At 40.6% G+C, this 9,468-nt stretch overlaps 1 protein-coding gene across 1 annotated transcript in view; it reads right to left on the bottom strand.

Moving 5' to 3' along the window:
• LOC116393699 (solute carrier family 23 member 1-like) overlaps positions 1-1,819 on the bottom strand; it is an 8,204-nt gene extending 6,385 nt beyond the window's left edge. Inside the window, exon 1 of the mRNA XM_031866239.1 lies at positions 1,648-1,819. Within this exon, the coding sequence (XP_031722099.1) occupies positions 1,648-1,695 (48 nt within the window). The 5' untranslated portion in view covers positions 1,696-1,819. The remainder of the gene's footprint in view (positions 1-1,647) is intronic.
• Between the last annotated feature and the right edge of the window lie 7,649 nt (positions 1,820-9,468).

The following is a 9,468-nucleotide window of genomic DNA, read 5'->3' as shown; positions in this document are numbered from 1 at the left end:
ATTGCATCGTACCGTAAGGCGAAATAGATTCTGGGCAGAGTTAAGAGAGTTTCATTTGTGTTTATTTTATCTTGTTTATGTGCCTAAAGTATCGCCGACACTAACGGTCGCTGAGATCGTTGGGGTTGTGGAGAAGTTAGTGTATTTCATGCTACCGTGATTTGTGTTGAGATAGCCGACTAGTGAGGTCGAAGTTGCTCCTCATCAGTTCAGGAGGTCAGAACCGCCGGCTGAGACAAAGAGTCGCGGTTCTTGCTCCCCTGGCTGAGAGAGTAATCTTCCGTACTCCCGTGCGGCACGAAGGATCTTAATCTCTTGTTTTATTTAATTTTGTTCCTTTCCCATCTCTTTTACTAATCCACACACACATATAGCTTTGAGCTAATGTAGCTACGTGCTAAACGGCTACCGGCACGTATAGACGCCGGGTCCCCTGTTGGCTATCCGGCATTTTGAGTCTCGCGCATGAGAGACTCACCACGTCCCAACTACGTCATACGTCGCTGAGCTGTTCCCTCGCTCCTCCCCCTTACGCACACATACACAAATACTACATGTACACACATACTTCCCCCCCTCTTTTCCATAGTCTGTTGATTTTAGATAGCGTGCTCATGAATGTATCGAGTCATTAGTATTAGAATGTAATAAACTCTGTTATATTTTAAAGAGCAGCTGTCTGGGATTACTTTGTGCATGTATTGTGATAATAGCTGTATATGTGGTCTGTGCTCGAACTTAAACCTTCACTTTCACTCTGAATGTGTAATAGTACTCAGACTGTTGACATTGTGAGTGAACACTAATTATGAGACTTAGTTTATCGTTTGGTTATTGGTCCCTGTTTGCAGGGTGGTGCCCCGTTATTATTAATAATCATTAATAATTGTTACTGACATTAATAATTCTATTGATGTCAAGAATTTAGTTTCTTAGATGCTGATAACCCAAACACGCTCCTTTACGTTCCCAACACTTATTTGCACAAAACTTTCACAAAACTTCCATCACACTCCCGTTACAACTTCATCAGTCAAGCGACCCAACTTAACTCCCGCCTTGTCTTTTACTTCCTCTTATACCAGCGACCCAAACATCGTTAACCAATGAATGACGAGTATTACTCTTATTCTGCAATCCTACGTACCACTCAAACTCTTCAAAATAAAAGAGAATAAAGATACAGCCTACATCTATACCTTTATAAACACAATTATTACACTGTACCTTTTCAATCTTTCATGAATCCTTAAATCTTAATTATTTCTATGGAATAGCTTTTTAACTATTTGACAACACCTAATGTGTGTTTTTTTTTTAAACTAAGTCACATAGTGTATATCAATTATCTTGAAATCATTATTACAATGTATAGTATTTTTTTAACCTGGTTATAGAGCTTCATGAATTTTAATAACATATTAAAACTAAAATAGCATTGTGTGAAGCGTGGGCACTGGGCAAGGGCTGTGGAAGCTTCATAAGAATTTCAGCAGAAGTTGCAAAACTTTGGAAACTTCCAATGTAAAATGCCAACCGTGACTCGGGATCAACAGAACTCAAGTTCAATCCTCACTATTAAACAAGATGCAAAATTAAAAGCAGTATTTTTCTGTTTAAAAAGAATGAATAAGTCATTGTACTTGCATCAAATACAAGATTGTTGGGTCCATTACTTCCATTCCCTGAAGCCATTGCAAATTCACTTCAAGTTTTTGGCTTCTTGAGGTGGAGTTCTTCCAAAAAAGAGGTGAATCCGAAAATATAGACAAACGCAGAGAAACAGCCAGAGAGACTAAATACAGTTCAACACATTTAATGTGTGTTTGTCTGAGGACAAAGTTCAGCTCTCTTATCAGTTACATATTATACGGGCATGGGATGTGCACGCCCCAGCAAAAAAAATAAGAAAACTCTTAACCTAGAGTTCAGACAGAACTCTTAGTTGACAGAACATCATTTGATCCAGGTCAAACTGACATTATCTACCACAAAGTACTGAGGAACTGATTGAATCAAGGCATGGAGGGCAGCAACGCGGCATACTCTCTTTTATAATAATGCTAATATGTGCAGTCGGGCTCAGCACTCATTTATTTTCTAAAGGGTGCTGTTAACAGAACACCAAAGTTAAATGTCATTGGTTGCGATATAGCACATTAAGCCCCGGCGACATTTTCACAGATAATGCTGCTTTATCATTTTGTGACTTATAACCAGTCAGGATATATATACATTTTTCATGTTTTGAGTTTAGAGAAGCAAATTAGCCAATTTATAGGGAGATGGTGTATTCTGGTTTGAGTTCTTACTCTGCTCATTAGAGCACAGAAGTGTACTCCCGAATTAGTTATTTGTCTTTGTTCTGTTCCCGTACTGCTCCTGCTAATGCAAACTGTACATGGAAAATGAAAATACTGCCACAAAGTGACCCAGAGCACTGACACATACTGGGTCACGCTCCAAATCTGCACAATGGTACGGACTAATTGTGACACATTCTGACAGGGAGAATAGGATGCAGAGATGTAAGCACAGGGGTTTGAAAGCAGCAAAGAACATTCAGTCAGCAGACGTCACAGAGCATAAAGCATTTGTTCATGCAGCAGCAATCCATCGTGCGTCAGTGAAGGGAACAAGCAAAAGACAACAGCTCTTATATCTTAGTGCGGCATGTTTCATAACTTGCCCAAAGCATACTACAACAACGTGTTTACTCAAATATTCAAATGCATATGAGTAAATGTTTTAAAAATAATACCAATAAATGTCTCAAAAATGTTTTAAAGGAGCAGTTTGTAGGATTCAGTGACATCTAGTGTTGAGGTTGCAGATTGCATCCAACTGAATACCCCGCCAAGCGCGTTTGAGAACTACAGTGGCTTTAAGGTAATGTAAAAACCATAGACAAGGACGTAGTCATCGTGACGTCACTCATTGGTTTGTGGACTGCCGTTTTGAAGCCTTGAGTTTGTCGTTTTGGCCCTCGCCACCGTGGATTACGGCAGCCACCATCTTGGTTTTTTGCAACCAATGAACGGAAGTGACCATATTTGGACGGTGGAGGAGTGACGTATACGACTCTGGTAGGTTAGCGACCTGTCATTCACAAGGTAGCCCTAAAACACTCTAAAGCAGACCCTGCTTTATGGTCTATTTGACTCTAAATGGACCATCATTTACTAAATGAACATCATGCTGTATTGACGAAGACTTGAAATTAGAGATTGAGACCATGAACTCATGTTTACAATGTCTACTGAGGTAATAAATCAAGAGAGAAGTAGTTATTTTCTCATAGACTTCTATACAATCAGACTTCTTTTTGCAACTGTAGGAGTTGCCCCCTGCTGGTCAGTAGAGATAATTTTACAAGTTTAAGGCCCTTCTGCATTAGCTTCACTCTTCAGAACCGGAGGTTGCCGCCTGGTAAAAACGCAAAAGGCCAAAGCTAAGGTTGTCCGCTTCTGGGCTACTGTACAAACGGTGCAGCATGGAACCCTCCGTGAAGCAGATGATAAGCAGGTGATTATACACTAACAAAAACATATTTCTGAATATTATATTCCATTCTGACAAATCCCCCTTAATCCTCCACAATGTTCCTTTTAAAAGAGAGTATCCATGTTTGTTTGTGGTACTCACCCAAGGAGGTATCAGTGTTGTTATATCAAAGACTATTTTAGTGCCGTGCTATCGCTTCTCATGAATCTCTGCAGGAACAATAGTGAGCAGTGAGACATTCCTGTTTCCCCTCAGGCAAACTAGTAGAGGCTGACTCAGCCTGAGGAGCATCGGCACATTTTACATCAAGCATAAACATGTTTCTTGCCCAAACTCCTTCTGCACTTGTTTGCTGCTCAAAGCAAACAAGTGCCAGCACCAATCCACTCAAATTTGAGGTAAAAAAAAACAACTCAACTTTGTTCCCAAACTGCCACTGATCTTTAGAGCGGGTCATCCTTCAATCAGAGGATTGGCGGTTTACCATTCAGTTGCTTCCAAATGTACGATTCATGAGAAAAGAAAAGAAAATTAAAATTACAAAATAATCATAAACAAAAACAAAACAAAGGAACAAAAAACAAAACAAAAAAAGGCAACAATAAGTTTAATTGATGCACACAAACCATGATCTTTTCTCGTATAAAATGTTTGGTTCAGAAATGTCGATAATCAGCGTATTCAGGGTTTTCAGAAACATTTTTCTGGCGTAAGGGTTGATGTAAATCCTGGACAAAGGTTACCTTTCAAACCAGAAGGCCTCATTGAATGTCACTTAGGAGTTGCCCTTAAGGCTCGGTCTAAGGTCAGTCTAAACTACTACGTGAAGATATCTAATTTTGAACCCGAGGAAGAATTTAAACAGAGTAATCCACTTTATCTCGCTGCGCTGTCACGATCGTGACTCCATAGCACTTGATGCTATCACCCCTGTGAACAGCGTTTAACATCAGTGTCACTTTAACCAATAGACTGAAGGTCACAGCAGGGAAGACGCTTCAAGGCAGCATCAATCATCTTTATCATGTCAATGTGAGAGACGTTTGACTATTAAGATGTTACTTCACTCTGTATATTGAATGCTAGGGAGCCGCAATAGAACTATAAGTCATTTACAGACAATGCATGTAAATTGTGTGCATGTTTTATTGAAAAAAAACGACATCCCTTACAGTATTGTGAGATTTTTATAACTTCACCAGTCAGCCTTATTATATAAAGTTGGTCCTGTAGGTATTTTGTTAAGTGTTTTCTCAAGTACTTAATCCCTAATTGCAGTCCTAATTATGCAATAAAAGATATTCCCCGGGGTGTAAACAGAGGGCCAAACAAACGAAGACCAATGAAACGATTACCAGTAAATTGCAGTCCTCCAGAGCGCCGTGTCTTGGTTGTTTTTCCTCGGCGGCAATTAGTGGGGGATAAAAAATCAATGAGATGAAAAACCTGCACAAATATGAGATTTAAGGGGGCTCTTAAATCTGTCTCAAACTCGAGGAGACACAAGCCAGAAAGTTGCCTTGAAAACATAAAAATGTGTTTTTTTATTTATTGGAAAACTCACTAGGTTTCCAATAAGGTTTGATTTAAAAAAAAAAAAAAAAAAAGTCATTTCTGCCATTGTTTACTGTTCCTATGAAGAACAAACAGACATCCTCTCTCTGGTGAGCAATCGTATTACTGAAAGGAAACAATTTTACTAAAACCCAATGTGCATTAATAAAAATAAAAAAACCCATAAATGATGTCAGGAGGACTCTGGTCTGCAGTTCCTCAAGTAATTCCTCCCCCGCACACACACACGGACACACAGACGCACACACACACGGACACCACAAGTCCTCACTTCAAAAAACACTTTCATTTTCCACGGTTCACTTGAGGTTGTTTCCAGGATATTTAATTTTGCAGTTGGATCCTATTCTGATTTACAACACAAAGAGGAGATGTGAGAAGGGGATCTGATAATTAAGGATTGTACATTATAATTAGCCATCACCTGCTTGTCTGGTAATGAGGATCATTCAAATCCTGTATTACGCAATAAATCAGAGCTGAATCCTCTTTATGGGCCATTTTAATCTTGTGCAGGCCTTTTGGGTCCTATTGAGAGAGCACCCTGCTGCTGCAATAGTGATGCTAATAGCATTACAGCATCCAGAGTATAAGCCCTCCATCATCCTGTTTGATGAATGCAAAAACAACCAAGCAGCTTTATAATGACACCTGCATGGATGATTTAGAACCACACTACCCATTCTTTGCTGCCTGTTTTCCTCACTTGTCCAACACTAGTTTACCTACAGTGAAGGGTACCGATTCTGCAATGTTTGGTAGGCTATCCAACAACAGACGGATGGGCAGAGTTGGATTATTAACGGGGCAAAGCAGGCAACTGCTGCAGGACCTCAGAACTCCAGGCTCATTATGTGCTAACTGTTTTTTGATAGTTTCATTGGAAATGTTTGGGAAGATAAGATATACTTTATTGTCCCCCAGGGAAATTTGTGTTGGGCTCCAAGCCGCTGCACTAAAGGAAATCAACCGGCATGATATAGATTTTAAGGTCTGTCCTTCTTTATTACTTAATCTTGGCGCCTCGTCTCGAAGAGCGTCCCTGTGTCAGTAAGCTACGAGTCTACAGCCATGCTTGTGGCTATATGAGGCGCTACTTGAGTACAGCGGTGCTTTGTGCTAAATGCTAACGTCAACAGGCTAACATGCTGATGTTTTGCAGCCTAGCAGGCTATGTTAGCCATGTTCACCATCTTAGTTAGTGTTAGTTAGGATGCCAATGTTTGCTAATTAGTATAAAGTACTGCTGTACTGATGGAAATGTATTTAGTTTTGCAGGTATTTCAATTTTGACCTGCGCCAGAGGAAAAGTCAGGATATCACCAAACTTGTTACCATAGAGTGCTACAGGAAAGACATATTTTTAGTAGACCAACCTGGAAGTTGGCATCGCACTGGTTCCCCAAACAAAGAACAATGGGGTTTTTCTGTTAAATTTTGGATTATTGCAGGAAATAAACTCTGTGGCAAACAAAGGTTTATGATACCTACACGTTTTGTTCAGGAAGATAATATTCAAAATACGAACACCACTTTCATGATTTGTGAAGTGTGAATAATGTTAATCTTTAAACAAACCACACAACGAGGCTGTAAAGGCGGACTAGCCTGCATGCTGGCGTTCTGTAGTCTCATTTAGCCAATTGTTAAAAAAACACCTTTTTTAAGACACGTAAAAGCTTCAAAATTCACAAGTTTGGGATTTATTCATGTGTTTTCATATCGTAGACCAAAAATGTTACCTAAACCTAATTTCAGGAATCTAACCAAAACCCATCAAAAAACACTGTCTTCAAAACGGGGGAACCCGAAGGGGGAAAATTTCCTCATTTCCGGGTATTAGGACTCAGTCCTGCAGCACTGTCTCAGTCAGGGGATCATTCACCAACGGCAACAGGATTCATTCTCTGGGGATTGTGACTGACATTGCCATTGCTATAGAGCTAGACCGCTAGCGAGCTTTAAAAATATAGTTGCAAGACCTTCACCCTGGGGCTCAGCAGGGTAATCTGATGAGGTATCTTCATCAATAGATGTTTATTTTAGTTTTCATTCTGTTTTTATTGTAAAAACACAAGGGGCCCATAATATGCGAGCTGTTGGCTGGACACAGCAGCTGCTTGAAATATCTCATTCCTAAAAAGTTCACTTTTTTGTACAAATGTGATTTAAATGAATGATTTTCAAGCCATTGATGTGTTCATATTTTTTGATAAGTGTGCTGTCAGACTATTATGTTCGATAACTATTTCAGCAATTATCAAGATGTTAGGGATGAATGGATTTTTGCTAATTAGTGAGAACTTTGCTTCAGATCTTACATCAGAGTTATAAAGAGACCAATTATAAGTTGCTCCTCAAAAGAAAAAGAAACCTTTTTTCAATAGAATGCCAGACAATAATGATTCTTAAACCAGACAGACGAAAGGTGAGTGCATCTGGCCATACACAGACTCCCCTGTTGTTCTTGGACTGTCATCAAAGTCCCTCAGTAGTTTTGAGCCAAACCTAAAAATTCCCCCCACCAAAGATCAAAGCCTAGTCGAGGTTTTTATGCAGCACACTGCATTGTGCTCATCACGAGCCACTCGCCTTTTGTTCTTGCATGTAAATAGTCGTGATAGGGGTGGTGCTGCTGCAGACAGGGACCAATCTGAGTCGTGCACACAGAGCCTGTCTGAACACATCGAGCGCTCCCGCACCTCGCTGCCTGTAAGCTTCTATATCTTCACGGCTCACTAAAATATTAATCAGGCCAGGAGCAATAGCTGTAAGGCCACAAAAATAAAAAAAAACACACGCACAGCGCCACATGTGAGTGCACACGCGTTCTCGGACGGACACACACACACACACATTGTTCAGAGCATTGGGCTTGTATAATTTAGTACCTCAGCGCTTTTGATATCTAGTGGCTGAATGGCTCTCTGAATGAGTCTCAGTCTCAGACATCACTTCCTCCCCAGGGGACAGCAGAGTAAAACTGCAGAGCGCTCTTACCCTGCTGCTGATGCTCACTACGCAAAACATGTGCAATTGAAAATCTATCATTCACACAATAGACTGTGGTTCACTGGCTGCTTTTGGATTAGCTATTAGCGTATTGCTTGGATGTACAATATATTGTTTTATGACCTGACCAGTAATTATTTCAGCTACCACAATGGAGCATGTCTGCCGTGACAAAGATAGTCAGCAGTCATGTAGGCACGAGAGGCACAGGCGAGAGAGCAGATTTATGGAGCACGATATTCTCATTTTGCTCGCAGCTGTTACACTTTCTGGGCTTATGGTTTCCAAGACATGATTGAATATTAATTGGCTTTGCCATACACAAAGGTCAGTGCTTGTTGTGTAAACACCCCAAGTAAACATTTTCATCATCGTGCATTTCTAAGCATCCACAGAGGCCTATATATACACTCCTAGAATATATACATTCTCTTCTTATGAAGAAAGTGTTTTTCAAGGGCCCTTTTTTGGAAGAAAGAGTTCTTCAAGGATTGTTGAAAGCATGGGTGTTAAAAGGGAACCGGCAACCGAAAACTGTGATTGTCAACCGTGATTGTTGTGGGTTGCGCTGCACCACATCAGCCTCAGGGCCTAAGGGTTCTAGATGAAACCCTTGGAATATAAAATAAATATCAGTAGAACCTCCTGGGTAGGTTGTAATTGAAACTCTTGAAATACAAAATGATCCTCAGAAGCCCCTGGGTGGGTTCTAGATGAAACGCTTAGACAGTGGAAAGAGAGGGGTTCTAGGTGTTGTCTGTAGAAACTCTTATAGGGGGTTCTGGGTGGAACTTTTCAGGGATGGTTCTAGCTATAACCCTTTATGCTAGGTTCTATGTAGAACCCTCTGAACAACGGGTTTCCTTTCAGGATAAGTCGAAGAACTCTGTATGGTTCTAGTTCTTTAGTTCTTAGAGTGTATGAGACTCTGAGTCATTTTAAAGGTAGCGCAGTCTCAAACGGGTCACTTTTTGACTTGTTGTTCTTGTGTCAAAATGAAAGAACACATGCACTGAGGAAGAACAAATTGCTGAATGATGAAATGAGAACAAAAACAGTGCCAAAAAGAAGATGCCAGCAGTTGTCAGTTTGAATGTTCTGAGCCGCTCTGAGCTGAGCATACGAAGTTTGAGCTCCGTCGCTGCACATGTCAGCTCATCCCAATCCAGGGTTCTCAACATGAAGATTAAGATACTGTTCATGCGTTGCATACTTTCATGGAAAGTTGGGAATTAAAAAAAGTTTGAGATCAGGATCAGATTAGCGTCCTTACAAATAAGCGCGCGCGCACACACACACACGCACGCACGCACGCACGCACGCACGCACGCACACACACACACACACACACACACACACACACACACACACACACAC

The sequence above is a fragment of the Anarrhichthys ocellatus genome, unplaced genomic scaffold (assembly GCF_004355925.1).
Source record: "Anarrhichthys ocellatus isolate YVR2014 unplaced genomic scaffold, GSC_Weel_1.0 scaffold34, whole genome shotgun sequence".
Taxonomy (NCBI): Eukaryota; Metazoa; Chordata; class Actinopteri; order Perciformes; family Anarhichadidae; genus Anarrhichthys; species Anarrhichthys ocellatus.
This window is presented reverse-complemented; position numbering and strand designations above follow the sequence as displayed.